General features: G+C 42.8%; 1 protein-coding gene across 1 annotated transcript; it reads right to left on the bottom strand.

Annotated features, from left to right (window-relative positions):
* Positions 1-3,321: 3,321 nt before the first annotated feature.
* On the bottom strand, positions 3,322-15,810 carry LOC132766044 (zinc finger protein 678-like). Its single transcript, XM_060760372.2, has 6 exons — positions 15,704-15,810; positions 12,735-13,027; positions 10,878-11,396; positions 8,837-8,963; positions 7,259-7,372; positions 3,322-5,875 (listed from the first exon to the last, which is right to left on the bottom strand). The coding sequence occupies exons 3-6, from the start codon at positions 11,322-11,324 to the stop codon at positions 4,503-4,505; spliced, it is 2,061 nt and encodes a 686-aa protein (XP_060616355.2). The 5' UTR covers positions 11,325-11,396; positions 12,735-13,027; positions 15,704-15,810; the 3' UTR covers positions 3,322-4,502.
* Between the last annotated feature and the right edge of the window lies 1 nt (position 15,811).

The raw sequence follows: 15,811 nt of genomic DNA, 5'->3' as shown, positions 1-15,811 counted from the left end.
CTATATAAAATATAATATATAATATAAAATATAATAAAAGTGACTATATAAAAATATATAAAAAGTGACTATATAAAAAATATAATAAAAGTAATAAAACAATTTTAAGTCAGTTAGGAGTTTGGATTTTGAAACTGTAAGAAGGAAGGTTCAGCTTATGTCATATGCTTAAATAGTTACTTTGAGGAAGAACTGTTGTTTTAAACAGACCCTGGTGATTGGGCTGTTTATCAAGTCACTCCTGACATGACAAAAATAAATATATAAATAAATAAGGAACTATTTTGTGGAAGGCTCAAAGTTTTTTGGGTTTCAAAGCTTTTGACTGGAACCTGCCATTCAAGCTTGGAAGTATTTCTGAAACCATGATGTTCTGTACCAATATTCCTACAACCATTAAGCTTCTGTGCCTGTTCTCAATAAACAAACAAACATCTTTCTTTGTTGATACCACACAAAAGTCTCTGTGTGTCTCACATACAAGCTACACATATAAGGAGGTAGCGTATTGAGGTGTTCTCTATTTGGTGGCAGCGTGTATTAAACCTTAAGAAAAATAAAGGGGACCAAATCCCCTACAGCGCGAGATTCCTAATAGCTATTAGGGGGCATCAGTTACAGCTTCCATCTTTAAACATGATGGAGAATTTATTTACCTCTATCCCACAGGATCACCTCGTCCTGCCTCTAGCTCAGCTATCCATCCCAAAGCACCATTCTTAAGACAGACTCCACCCTTTTACTTTTCTTCTCAATCCTGTTCCACTTTTACAAGTTTGCTCCCCCCTCCCTATGACTTCCTCTCACATTTTATACATGGCTATCAAGTCTCCTCTCAGCCTCCTCTTCTTCAGGCTAAACATGCCCAGCTCTTCAGCACTTAAATATATAGGCACATTTCTTGTTAGCTTAAATCCAAGGCACCATTCTAACTTTCTAAATATTAAATTAAATAAAAATATAATAAAAGTGACTGTATGTATATGACAATGTCTGTGGTTCCCACTTCCAGAGATGACTGTGACCCCCACTTATTATGGATCAGGACCGGGTTTGGCACACAGAACCCACATGACCAACAGAAAATACTAGAGCTTTTTTTGGGAAGTAGGGATTGAACTTGATTTGGGGAGTTGTAATTCACCCGCATCCAGAGAGCACTGATCCCAGCCACTGACAGATCTGGAGCAAGGTTGGCACACAGACCCAATGTGGCCAGCTGTGAATCCTGATATTGGATAATCACTGGTCACATAACCAAATGGAGGATTATGACCTGTTAGGATCATAATCTATTGGATTAGGAGCGATTGGGAAAACCATAGTATTTGCATCTTTTAAGAAAAGAAATGGTATCCTCGTGATTTATGCTTGGCAATTGGTTTTCAACTGTTAGCCTGATTTCCAGGTGACTCTTAACTATTCGGAACAGAAAATATGCCAATACAAAAAGCATATATATTTGGCAGATCTTCAGAAGTATTGTTTAGTGTTCAAAACATATCTAATTTCACATAAATATCTTGTATCCATTTCATGCTCACACAAGACAAAATTCAAGTAAGACTTCTTTAAAAATAACTCCTTTTATTCACAACTTTATGCACTTAAATGTACAGGCACATTTCTTGTTAGTTTAAACTCTAATACATTTTGATTTGTGTCTTTAACTTTCAATCTTGAACAGTCTCTTCAACACTATACAGCTCTATACGACTGATCTATAACTGTCTGTTTTCAACTGTCATTCCTCAACTGTCAACTTTCAAACTGTGTTCTAAAGAGTCCTTGACTTGGTAACATGGTCTGCAGCTCCCTTCACAACCTCTAGAACATACAGTTAGGAAAAAAGCATACCAAGGAACACATATACACTTCCGTGAACAAAACAGCATATTATATACAAAGAAATCATTAAACAGAGGAGGCTTGAGAAAGTAGCCTATTGCCAACACCTAGCGGAGTTTGAGGAGTTTGGAAATTGTAGTTCACCAACATCCTTATGCATGTTCTAATGGGAGCATTCCTTAAAAAGAAAGTCAAATATTTACTTCTTGTAATATATAGCATTACAAATCTCTATGAATTACTTCTCTTCAGTAGCAAGATTCAACCTGCATTCTAGTTCCTGTGCAGAACCACTTTCAGTGAAATTTTGGGTAAATAATTAGGGGAATTTAAGATGAACATTAATAAAATGAAAAATACGTCAGATGATAATTTATTAGGGAAATAATTGACAGGGAGGTATTGTGTAAACATCTGTGGCTTGAGGATTGGAGGGAGGGTAGGATAAAGCAAGATTGTGGATTGCGATTTGTTGCTGTATTGTGGCATGGTACAAAATGTGGAAGTTCAATAAAAGTTACTATTTAAAATAAAAGTAAAAAAAGAATGACAAGATTCTTGCTAAGTAACTATTGCCTGGCACCACACTCTTCTGCTCAATACTGAATTAATCTTCTTTGTGTGGGCTAAGAAGATTAGCCCACACAATTTCCTGGCCTAATGAACAGGGCTGGAGTTCCTTAAAGGCCAAAAATCAAGCAGCCATTTTCTTAGCTCAGAGCTGAGGGAGCAGAGCCAGCAGGCAGCATCTCGGGTATGTGGCGCCACCTGATTGGTCAATAGCCTTGGAGGAAGAAAGTGGGCAGGGCTAAGACAAGGCCAGGAGAAAAAGGAAACAATTTAAGTCAGTCAGGAGTTTGAGTTTTGAAACTGTAAGAAGAAGGGAGGTTCAGCTTATGTCATATTCTTAAATAGTTACTTCGAGGAAAAACTGTTGTTTTAAACAGACCCTGGTGATTGGGTATTTGTAGTTAAGGAACAGTTGTATGGAAGGCTCAAAGTTTCTTGGGTTTTAAAGCTTTTGACTGGAACCTGCCATTCAAGCTCTGAAGTACTTCCGAAGCCTTAATGCTCTGTTCCAATATTACTACAACCATAAACTTCGGTGCCTGTTCTAAATAAATAAATAAGCATCTTTCCTTGTTTATACCAAACAAAAGTTCCTCTGTGTCTCACATACAAGCTACACATATTAGGAGGTAGCCTGTTGAAATGTTCTGTATTTGGTGTGTTTAATCTTTAAAACATTTTGATTTTGATATCCACATGATTTATGTTTGGCAATTGGTTTTCAACTGTTAGCCTGATTTCCATGTGACTCTTAACTATTAGGAACAGAGAATTTGCCAATACATAAAGCGTATATATTTGGCAGATCTTCAGAAGTATTGTTTAGTGTTCAAAACATATCTAACCTCCCACAAATATCTTGTACCCATTTCTTGCTCACAGACGACAAAATTCAAGTAAGACTTCTTTAAAAAATAACTCCTTTTATTCACAACTTTATGCACTTAAATGTACAGGCACATTTCTTGTTAGTTTATATTTTAATACATTTTGATTTGTGTCTTTAACTTTCAGTCTTGATCAGTCTCTTCAGCACTATACAGCTCTGTACGACTGATCTATAACTGTCTGTTTTGAACTGTCATCTTCAATGGTCATTCTTCAACTGTAAACATCTGTGGCTTGAGGATTGGAGGGAGGGTAGATAGGGTAAAGCAAGATAGTGGATTGCGATTTGTTGCTGTATTGTGACATGGTACAAAATGTGGAAGTTCAATAAATATTACTATTTAAAAATAAAAGTAAAAAAAGAATGACAAGATTCTTCCTAAGTAACTGTGGCCTGGCACCCACAAGCTCCTTCTTTATTGGACTTCCACACGTTCCACAGGGACCCCAGATCGCTTTAGTGGCAGCTACAGTGGCACTGACTTCACCTTCACTATCAGCGGTGTACGTCCTGAAGATGAAGCAGAGTATTACTGTGGCCAAGACAACAGCTTCCCTCTACACAGTGATACATTTCAGCACAAAAACCTTCTGAATGGTTTAATGCAGGAAGAAGGATACTGTATCACTCTATGGGATGGACAAAAATGTATGGAAGGACCAAGACACTATGAAGATTTGGAAAGAGAATTGCTGAGCTAGTCTAGATATTCTCCATTTAAACTATAATAAATAAATATATAATAAATACCCTCCATTTAAACTAAAAAATCACTCCAAAAGAGGGCTTATGACTTCAAATAATACACTGGCAGTTGTCTCCCTCCTGGTTATTCATTGCACTGGAAAAAACTGATTCTCTCATCCACCATTCCCCACCTCATGATTTCTGTGCTGTTCTTACTGGCCATGAGGTCCCAATGTGATCCATTGAGGTTAATACTTTGTTTTTTAACACAACTGTGAGGTCAGGAGTATTATGCTCCAAAACTCTGTCTGTCTGAATCCAGAAGTCCCAGAGGAGTTTGGCGTGTTCATTCTCTGTAACTTTTTCCAATTTTCCTAGTTTCCAACAGACCTCACAACCTCTGGGGATGCCTGCCATAGATGTGGGTGAAATGTCAGGAGAGAATGCTTCTGGTACATGGCCATACCGCCCAGAAAACTCACAGCAACCCATGTTATCATTTCAAACATTACAAGCCCACTATTCCTGTGTGTAGCCGCAGATGACGAACAAGAGAAGACCGGAAAGTAAAACCTTTCCCACACTCCTGGCATTTGTGCGGTTTCTCTCCGGTGTGAATTCTCTGGTGACTCACAAGGTTTGATTTCCGAGAGAAACACCTCCCGCAGTGCGGACATTCGTGTGGCTTCTCTCCTCTGTGGAGTCTCAGATGGCTCAGAAGCGACGAGCTGCAAGTAAAGCACGTACCACATTCCTGGCACTTATACGGTTTCTCTCCGGTGTGGATTCTTTGGTGCACCCCGAGGCTTGATTTCCGGGCAAAATGTTTCCCACACTCCTGGCACTTGTGTAGCTTCTCTCCAGTGTGGATTCTCAGGTGCTTCACGAGGTCTGAGTTTTGAGTGAAGCATTTCCCACATTCCTGGCACTTGTACGGTGACTCTCCCGTGTGGACTCGGTGATGGTTCACCAGAGTTGACTTCCTGGAAAAACTTTTTGAACACTCCTGGCACTTGTACGGCTTCTCTCCCGTGTGGAATCTTTGGTGACTCAAAAGGCTCGAACCGAAAAGAAAACACTTCCCACACAGTTTACATTTGTGTAGCTTCTCCTCGGTGTGGACTCTCCGGTGTACCAATAAGTTCGAATTCTTAGTAAAGCATTTCCCACACTCTTGGCATTTGTACGGTTTCTCTCCCGTGTGGAATCTCTGATGCGACAGGAGACTCGAGCTGCAAAAGAAACGTTTGCCGCACTCCTGGCATTTGTAGGGTTTCTCTCCCGTGTGAAAACGCCTGTGGCGCAGAAGCTGCGTGTTGTGAGCAAAACTCCTCCTGCACTCTGGACATTTGTATGGCTTCTTCCCTGTGTGGACTCTCTGGTGACTCAGAAGGTTTGAACTGCAAGTGAAACGTTTCGGGCACTTCTGGCACTGGTACGGTTTCTCACCCGTGTGGGACCTCTTGTGCATAACAAGGGAGGAGCTGAAAGAGAAATGCTTTCCGCACTCCTGGCATTTGTAGGGTTTCTCTCCTGTGTGGATTCTTTTGTGCCGCACGAGATCCGATTTCCAAGTAAACCACCTCCCACACTCCTGGCACCCGTGCGGCTTCTTTCCTGAAGGAACGCTTTCATGGTTCGTATGCTGGGAAGCGCAATCAAAACGTTTCACAGAGACATCGCATCCTTTCTGTGCAAGACAGTCCCTCTTGTGAAGCGCAAGTCCTATCTTCTGAGCAAAACATTTCCCACAAACTATGCATCTGTAGAGCTTCTCTCTGGTACAATCTTCCTCTTCGTTGTGATTTTTGGCTAGAATGAGCTTGTGTCTAAAACACTTCCCACTGGTGACACATATGTTAGCTTTCATCCAATTATCTGCTGGAAAGAGAAAAACAAAAAGAATAATAGAATCACAGAATCAAAGATTTGGAAGAGACCTCATGGGCCATCCAGTCCAACCCCCTGCCAAGAAGCAGGAATATTGCATTCAAATCACCCCCGACAGATGGCCATCCAGCCTCTGTTTAAAAGCTTCCAAAGAAGGAGCCTCCACCACACTCCAGGGCAGAGAGTTCCACTGCTGAACAGCTCTCACAGTCAGAAAGTTCTTCCTCATGTTCAGATGGAATCTCTTTTCTTGTAGTTTGAAGCCATTGTTCCACATCCTAGTCTCTGGGGCAGCAGAAAACAAGCTTGCTCCCTCCTCCCTATGACTCCCCCTCACTTTTTAATACCTGGCCCTCATCATGTCTCCTCCCAGCCTTCTCTTCTTCAGGCTAAACATCCCCAGCTCTTTAAGCCGCTCATCATAGGGCGGCTTAAGTTTGGGAGTTGTAGTCCACCTACATCCAGAGAGCACTATTGACTCAAACAATGATAGATCTGGAACAAACTAAATATTCCCAAATTTGAACACTGGTGGAGTTTGGGGGAAATGGACCTTGATATTTGGGAGTTGTAGTTGCTGGGATTTATAGTTCACCCACAATCAAAGAGCATTCTGAACTCCTCCAACAATGGGATTGAACCAAATTTAGCCACAGAACTCCCATCATCAACAGAAAATACTGGAAGGGTTTGATTGGCATTTACCTTAAGTTTGGGAGTTGTAGTTCCCCTACATCCAGAGAGCACCATGGACTGAAACAATGATGGATCTGGACTCAACTTAGCACGAATACTTAATATTCCCAAATTTAAACACTGGTGGAGTTTGGGGAAAATGGACCTTGACATTTGGGAGTTGTAGTTGCTGGGATTTACAGTTCAACTATAATCAAAGTGCATTCTGGACCCTACCAATGATAAAATTGGGCCAAACTTCCCACACAGAACCCCCATGCCTTGAAGGGACTTGCTGGCCTGAGCCTCCCTCCAGCCTCGTATGTTCTCCCTCGCCTGTACATGCGCAACACGCTACCATGAACTGAGCACGCTTGCTCCCCCCACCCCCGCTTGGAGTCTCAGAACCAGCCCTCCCCTTGGCTTAGAGGCTGGCCAATCACAGCAGAGGAGAGCTTTTGGTGAGAGGATTCTCCCACTGCTTCCAAAAAGGAAGAGAAGGACAGGCGGAGAGATCTTCAGCCTTCTCTGCTAAAGGGGTTCCTAAGACCATCAGAAACAATATTTTTTCTGGTGGTCTTTGGCGACCCCTCACAAACCCCCTCACGACCCCCCCCCCCCCCAGGGATCCTGTCCCCCAGGTTGAGAAGCATTGTTCTTGGGCGAAATAGGCTTCGGAGGGGCAGGCATTGGTCTTACCTGCTGAATCCCCTGATTCCATATCCAAGATTTCGACTTCATCCAGCTCCTTCAGATCTGGAGGCCACGGCTCTTCGTTCTGCTCCCCTTCAGAAGTCGGCTCAAGTTTTGGCACTGGAAGTCAATGCAAGGAAATAAGAGAACAATGAGAAGCAATCCACGGAGTAAAACACTTCTGTGGATTTTCACAAGAGTTTTAAAAGGGATACACCAGGTTTGGGCCCTCCAGGTGTTTTGGACTTCAACTCCCACAATTCTTAACAGCCTGTAGGAATTGTGGAAGTTGAAGTCCAAAACACCTGGAGGGAAGTCCCAAGCTTGCCCAGGCCTGCTCTAGAGCGCTGCTTCTTGAACTCTAAGTCCCCTTGGCTCAATGTTAGAGCTTGCAAAAAACTTGTCAACAGTAAGCAGTATCTCTTTTAGACATTAAGGCAAATTTTTTCAGCACAGCTCAAGAGCACTTTGTCCCCATCTTTGTACTTTAAAGGAACCACTAGAATAATATTCCAGGCTCAGGGAACTCTTACATTAAAGTATTTAAGTCTGTGGGATAAGAGTAAAGGAAGGGATAAAAATAAAGTTAATACTACTACTACTATTAATAATAATAATACATCACACAGTCCTAGACGCTTGGGAAGTGTTTGACTTGTGATTTTGTGATACAAAATCCGGCATATAGATCTCTTTTGCTGTGAAATACTGTATTTTTGTGTCAGTAAAATTATTATTATTAATTATTATTATTATTATTATTTGCCGAGACATCACACAGTCCTAGACGCTTGGGAAGTGTTTGACTTGCTGTTTTCTCCCGTGCCTACACATGCGCACCATGCTGCCATGCCCCGAGCATGCCTGCTCTTCCCTCCCTGCTTGTCTCACAAACAGCCCTCCCCTTGGCTGAGAGGCCTGCCAATCACAGCAGAGGAGGGCTTTGGTGGGAGTATTCACCATCTGTTTCCTAAAACAAAGGACAGGCAGAGAGATCTTTAGCCTTCTCTGCTAAAGTGGTTCCTAAGACCATCAGAAATAATGTTTTCTGATGGTCTTTGGTTACCCCATTGGCGCAGTGGTTTAAACTGCTGAGCTGCTGAACTTGCTGACCGAAAGGGCGCTGGTTCAAATCCAGGGAGCGGGGTAAGCTCCTGCTGTTAGCCCCAGCTTCTGCCAACCTAGCAGTTCAAAAACATGCAAATGTGAGTAGATCAATAGGTACCACTCTGGCGGGAAGGGGTCCCGCCCCCCAGGTTGAGAAACACTGTGTTAGGGAAAGAAGTTGCCACCTAAACATTAGGAAGGACTTCCTAACAGTAAGAGTCGTTCAGCACTGGAATATACTGTTCCCTTGAAGTTTGGCAGAATCTACTTCTCTGCAGGATTTTAAGCAGAAGCTGGTTGCCATCTGTGGGGGTATTTGTGTCTTTCTGAATGGCAAAATGGGATTGGACTGGATGGGTCTTGGGGTCTCTTTCAATTCTAGGACATTGATTACAGCAGTCAAATCAAAAGCCATGGGATCTTGTGGACATACAGGACACAAGCAGAATCACCAAACCAAGACATCCAGCCACTTACGCTGCAAAGAAGCACATTGGTCGCCCTCCGGCATCACTTCGCTCCACTGGGGACTCAGCCTGGCGAACAGCGGAGCCTCTTCTACCTCAGGGAAATCGGATGGGACACCCACGGGGAGTGCTTCAACCTGGAAGAGGATTGAACATTGAAGGAAAGTGATGAGAACACAGAAACAACGTCAGAGGCAAAACCCTAGGTGGAATGGAGTAGGTGGTGATACACCATAGCCATCTTGGGAAGATTTCAAGAAAAAAGTGAGAAGTGTCTTTGGTTCTTAATATCTTAACAGATGTTTGATATCATCTATATCTTTGAGACTGTATCTCTTTCTACGAACCAGCACAGGCTTTAAGACCAGCAGAGGAGGCCCTTCTCTCAGTCCCACCTATGTCTCAAGCGTGGTTGGTGGGGACGAGAGAGGGCCTTCTCAGTGGTGGCTTCCAGGCTCTGGAATACCCTCCCAAAAGATATTAGGCTACCCCCCACCCTTGAATCCTTCCGATCCAGCCTAAAAACATAGAGGTTTTTAAGCAGGCTTTTGGCTACGAGTAGGCTGCAATGGGCCCATATGAGGTTGACACTCTGGCACTTTAGTTGTGAACTGATGGCAGCTAGTGTTAACTACAGATGGTCTGCATTCTAGCATTGTGTTATTTTATTTTTATTTGTGTTGACAGCGGTTGTTTTTATAATTTTTATGTCATATTGTTTTATATTCATGTACCGTTTATGTTATATACTGCACTTGGAGTGCCTTTGGGAGATGGTGGCGGGATATAAATAAAGTTCATTATTATTATTATTAATATCTATATACGTATGTGTCTATGTATATATGTCTATCTATCCATTCATCGGTGCGACAAAGGCTCGTGCTAAGTGACAATCCAGTGGAAGGAAAGAAGGGATGAAGAGAAGGATAGAAGGAAGGAAGGGAAGGATAAAGGAAAGAGAGAAGGAAGGAAAGACGAAAGGGAACAAAGGAAGGAAAGAGAAAGAGGGAAGGAAGGATGAAAGGGTGGAAGGGAAGGATGGAAGGAAGGGAAAGAAGGGAGGGAGGGATGAAGAGAAGGATTGAAGGAAGGGTTTTGAAAGACAGAAAGAAAGACAGAAAGGAAGAAAACAAAAAGAGGGAGAGGGGGAGAAAAGAGGGAAAGGACAAAAGGGTGGAAGGGAAGACTGGAAGGAAGAAAGGAGGAAGGAAAAAGCGAAGGAAAAACTAAAGGAAGGAAGAGAAGAATGGAAAGAAAGAAGGAAAAAAGAAAGAGAGAAGCAAGGAAAGAGAAAGGAAGGAAGGAAGGATGGAAGGAAGGAAAGAGAAAGAGGGAGAGAGGGAGAAAAGAAGGACAGAAGGATGAAAGGGTGGAAGGAAAGGATGGAAGGAAGGAAGGGAAGGAGGAAGGAAAAAGAGAAGGAAGAAAGGGATGAAGAGAAGGATAGAAGGAAGGAAGGATAAAGGAAAGAGAGAAAGACAGACAAAAGGGAAGGAAGGAAGGAGAAAGAGGGAGTGAGGGAGGAAAGAGGGATGAAAGACAGAAGGATAGAAGGAGAAAGAGGTAGGAAGGAGGAAGGAAAGAGAGAAGGAAGGAAAGACAAAAGGCAGGGAAGGATGGATGGAAGGATGGAAGGATGGAAGGATGGAAGGGAAGGGAAGGGAAGGGAAGGGAAGGAAGGAAGGAAGGAAGGAAGGAAGGAAGGAAGGAAGGAAGGAAGGGGGAAAGAGAGAAGGAAAGATGGATGAAAGTGGGGGGGGGGGGGAAGGAAGGGAAGGAGAAAGAGGGAGGGAAGGAGGAAAAAAAGACAGAAGGAAGGCAGGCTAGGATACTGAGCAAGCGAAGAGTCTGAGAAAAGTGCCCAAGGAGCCATATTCAGCCCCCGGGGTGGGGTGGTTTTCCTGGTGAAACCATCAATGTCAACATTTGCGCAATAGCCATTTGGCACTGCTGAATTTAGTACAGTTTCAGTCATAGAGCAAGACCCTGGCTACTGGCTGTGAGAAAAAGCAGGAAAAAAGTGGCACATGGGGTCCAATCCTGCTCACCTCTGTCTTACAGACACTGGGATGAAGCAACATCTCTTGGTCCTCTGGCTTCTTGTCCTCAGTCTGACTCAGGAGAAAATATTCTGCCAGGCCCACCGCCTGGGCACTGCTTTCCGCCCCACATTCCCTCACCCAGGAACCCATCTCGGGGGGCAGGATGCTCAGGAATTGTTCCAAGACAACCAGGTCCACGATCTGGCTTTTGGTATGGTGCTCCGGCTTCAGCCACTGGCGGCAGAGACTGTGAAGTTGGCTGCAAGCTTCTTGGGGGCCCTGAGTCTCCTGGTAAGAGAACTGCCTGAAGTGCTGGCGATAGAGATCTAAGCTGGCCACGTCCTCAGCTGGGAACTTTGGCACTGTCCTTTCCCAGAATTCCCCAGTTCCTTCACATTTGATAGCATTCAGGCCCGTTTCTCCACCGGGGCCAGCAGAGTCTGCTCCATCCATTTTTGATATGCACTCTGAATTCTTCTTCTTGGCAAGACAAAAGGTGGGTCCAGATAGGAACTTTGTCTCTCCCTGTAGGAAAAGCAAGCAAATAATCAGATGCAGAATAAAGATATGGGAAAGTTCATTCACCTGACAGCCACAAACATTTTTTTCTTTTTACAGAATATGCAGCTTTATTCTGATTCCCAATTATCTGCCTCCAGATATTTGAGAAGCTGGAATGTGTCCAGAGGAGGGAGACTAAAATGCAAGGATCTAGAGAACAAGCCCTATGAGGAGCGGCTTAAAGAGCTGGGCATGTTTAGCCTAGAAGAGAAGGCTGAGAGGAGACATGATGAGGGCCATGTATAAATATGTGAGAGGATGTCATAGGGAGGAGGGAGCAAACTTGTTTTCTGCTGCCCTGGAGACTACGACTCAGAACAATGATTTCAAACTACAAGAAAGGAGATTCCACCTGAACATTAAGAAGAACTTCCTGTGAGAGCAATTCAGCAGTGGAATTCTCTGCCACAGAGTGTGGTGGAAGCTCCTTCTTTGGAAGCTTTTAAACAGAGGCTGGATGGCCATCTGTTGGGGGTGATTTGAATGCAATATTCCTGCTTCTTGGCAGGGGGTTGGACTGGATGGCCCATGAGGTCTCTTCCAACTCTTTGATTCTATGATCCTATGAATGCAATATTCCTGCTTCTTGGCAGAAGGGGGTTGGACTGGATGGCCCACGAGGTCTCTACCAACTCTATGATTCTAATTATTGCCCATCCTCATTTCCCCTCCCTTGGCCTTCCATTCAGTCATCCCATTCGCATTCCCTACTAGCTAGGGTCCCTGGTGTGGCCCGGGTTATTTGAAAAAGTCAATTTTTAATTGTAGAAAATGCATAATGTTGTGGGTGAACTACAATTCACTTTTACTAGCAAACTGGAGGGTAAACCAACCCCTTTATAAGTGATGCAGACACATACATAAACCATAATAATGAAATGTATGGGGACACAACATATTTCATGAAAATGTTTCATCATTTATATATTTTTTAATTAAAATCTATATAAATAAAAATGTAACGTTCGTTTGTGGGATTAACATAACTCAAAAACCACTGGACGAATTGACACCAAATTTGGACATGGTACACATATCAGGCCAACAAGTGACCATCACTCATAAAAACACTGAAAAACACATCAGAAGGGACTTAAAAAGCCAAAAAAAAATACATTACAACACATGCACAAAACCACATACATACAGATATATATATACACACACACATATATACACACACATATATATATATACATACACAAAATATATATACACAGATTGGGCCACAGCAACGCGTGGCAGGGGGTGGCTAGTATCTTAATAATTGCTTATTTACATAGACTGAGAGGCTCACCTTACCTTCGCATGTCACAACGACATACTGCAGTTGATACACCACTGTTTGGAAAGCTCTGCTCTGGAGACGAGGACACAGTGAAGCAATGGATTCCAACTGGAGCAAAAGAGGTTCCACCTAAACATTAGGAAAAACTTCCTGACAGAAAGAGCTATTCCATATTGCCTCCGAGTCCGGTGGAGCGTCCTTCTCTGAAGATTTTTAAGCAAAGACTGGACGGCCATCTGTTGTGTGTTCCTTCAGGGCAGGATTGGATGGCCCTTCTGGTCTCTTCCAACTCTAGGATTCTGCAATTCTAGGAACAAAAACAGAGAAATGAAAGCATTCAGATTAAACTGTGGGAGATCCTTTACCTGAGTCCCCTTCGGGGTGAGAAGGACAGCATATAAATGTCATAAATAAATAAATAAAAACAAACCAAATCCTTTCACAGTGAGAAGATGCTGGATTTTGTCTTCTGAATAGCCTGTCTCTCACCTTGCTTGGGTATGTATTTTGGGACCTTTCTTTTCTCCCTCCATTTCCCTCATACACTTTCCCTCCTCTACTTTCTCTTCATTCCTCCCTCACCTTTTTCTTTCTTCCTCCATCCCTCTCTTCCTTCTCCCTTCCTTTCTTTTCCTTCTTTATTTCTAATTTTCCTTCCCTTCCCTCCCTCCTTTTTTTTTCTCAATCCCCTTTCCTTTCTCTCCTACACATGTCTCCTCGCAGCAGTCAATCCACTTCACCCTCTTCCTTTCCCAGTTGTGTGATGGAGTGGCACTTTCCCTAGCCACAACCAATCCGCTTTCTTCCTTTTCTTTCCCTCTGTTCTGAGCCCGGAAGGGTGGGTTTTTAAAAAAGTTTAAATTTAATTATATTAAGTTTTAGGAGGGCATCTAAAATGATCAAGGGTCTGGAGAACAAGCCCTATGAGGAGTAGCTTAAGGAGCTGGGCATGTTTAGCCTGAAGAAGAGAAGGCTGAGAGGAGATATGATAGCCATGCATAAATATGTGAGAGGAAGCCACAGGGAGGACGGAGCAAACCTGTTTTCTGCTTTTCTGGAGACTAGGACGCAATGGAACAATGGCTTCAAACTACAAGAGAGGAGATTCCATCTGAACATGAGGAAGAACTTCCTGACTGTGAGAGCCGTTCAGCAGTGGAACTCTCTGCCCTGGAGTGTGGTGGAGGCTCCTTCTTTGGAAGCTTTTAAACAGAGGCTGGATGGCCATCTGTCAGGGGTGCTTTGAATGCAATATCCCTGCATCTTGGCAGGGGGTTGGACTGGATGGCCCATGAGGTCTCTTCCAACTCTATGATTCTAAGTTGATAATGAAGGAGATTGTGCCAAATGTGCCCTGGATCTATTAAGCCAGGCAGGCACTTTTGTGGTACAAACCAACAAACACTGAACACATACATACTTGACTTTTGCATAAACTAAACAATAAATAAATTTAACTGCTACCACCATCCTCCTGTAAGTGATTACAATACTGTAATCACTTACAGGAGGATGGTGGTAGCAGTTAAAATTATTTCTTGTTTAGTTTATGCAAAAGTCACGTATGGATGTGTTCAATGTTCATTGATTACAATACTGTAATCACTTACTCCATTGAGTTTGTTTCACTTAAAAAAAATTTCCAAAGATCATTAAAAACATTTAGCTGACGGTAACATCCAATCATTTAAATGGCAAAGCAGAAAAATCCAAAACACTGAGTGTTCATTGGAGCTGTTGGGAGGCCCCTTCTTCACTGCCATATAAAATCCAGATTATCTGCTTTGAACTGGATTATATAGCAGTGTAATCCAGATTACCAAAGCATGTAATTCAGATTACCAAAGCAGATAATCCACATTATCTGCTTTGAACTGAATTATATGAGTCTACCCTGGCATATAATCCAGTTCAAAGCATAAAATCTGGATTTTATCCTTCTACACAGCCATATAATTCAGATTAAAAAGTAAATTTTTCCCCTAACATCTAGTTTAGTCATGTCCAACTCTGGCAGTTGGTGCTCATCTCCAATTCTAAGCCGAAGAGCCGACATTTTCCGTAGACACCATCAAGGTCATGTGGCCAGCATGACTGCATGGAGCGCCATTACCTTCCTTCCAGAGTGATACCTATTGATTACTCACACTTGCATTTATTTATTTACATTATTTATATCCCGCCCATATCAGCCCACAGGCGACTCAGGGCAGTCATGACTACATGAAGCACCGTTACCTTCCTGCAGAAGTGGTATCTATTGATCTACTCACATTTGCAAGTTTTCAAACTGCTAGGTTGGCAGAAGCTAGGCCTAACAGCAGGAGTTCACTTCCTGGATTCGAACTGCCAACCTTTCGGCCAGCAAGTTCAGCAGCTCAGAGGTTTAACCTGCTGCGCCCCCAGGCCAGATTACCAAAGCAGATCATCCATATTATGTGCTTTGAACTGGATTATATGAGTCTGCCATGCCACATAATCCTTCTACAGTGTCTACCCTGCCATATAATCCTTCTTCTACAGTGACATATAATCCAGATTATATGTCACTGTCTACCCTGCCATATAATCCATATAATCCTTCTACAGTGACATATAATCCAGATTATATGTCACTGTCTACCCTGCCATATAATCCATATAATCCTTCTACAGTGACATATAATCCCAATTACCTAAACAGATTATCCACATTATCTGCTCTTGAACTGAATTATCTGAGTCTACCTAACATATAATCCAGTTCAAAGCAGATAATCTGAATTTTTACATGGCAATGTAGAAGGGGCCTCATGTATCCAGTTCCAATAATAATCTGGATTATCTGATTTGATAATCTGGATTACAGGGCATTTCTTACCCAGGTAACAGAATGCAACACAGTTGAAACCCCCAGATAATAAACATATTGCCATATAATGCGTATATTCAAATATATAAACCATTAGAGCAGGCCTGGGGCCTCCTTTCCTGCATCTCTCACCTTTGGGACTCTTCTTTCCAAATAAAGCCTTTTCTTGTTTCTGGACGGAACCTGTTCGCGCGGTTGTTGTTTCCGACGGGGCCTCTTTAGATGCAACACCGCCTTCCT

This window comes from Anolis sagrei, chromosome 2 (assembly GCF_037176765.1).
Source record: "Anolis sagrei isolate rAnoSag1 chromosome 2, rAnoSag1.mat, whole genome shotgun sequence".
In the NCBI taxonomy this organism is placed as follows: domain Eukaryota; kingdom Metazoa; phylum Chordata; class Lepidosauria; order Squamata; family Dactyloidae; genus Anolis; species Anolis sagrei.
Note: the sequence above shows the minus strand (reverse complement) of the source record. Positions and strands in the feature narration are given on the sequence as shown.

Coding starts and splice junctions, on each gene's coding strand:
- LOC132766044 (XM_060760372.2), bottom strand. CDS start 11,324: ATGGATGGAGCAGACTCTGCTGGCCCCGGTGGAGAAACGGGCCTGAAT. Junction 8,964..10,877: donor CCAGTGTCTGTAAGACAGAG/GTGAGCAGGATT, acceptor ATCCTCTTCCAG/GTTGAAGCACTCCCCGTGGG. Junction 7,373..8,836: donor CCAATGTGCTTCTTTGCAGC/GTAAGTGGCTGG, acceptor ATTGACTTCCAG/TGCCAAAACTTGAGCCGACT.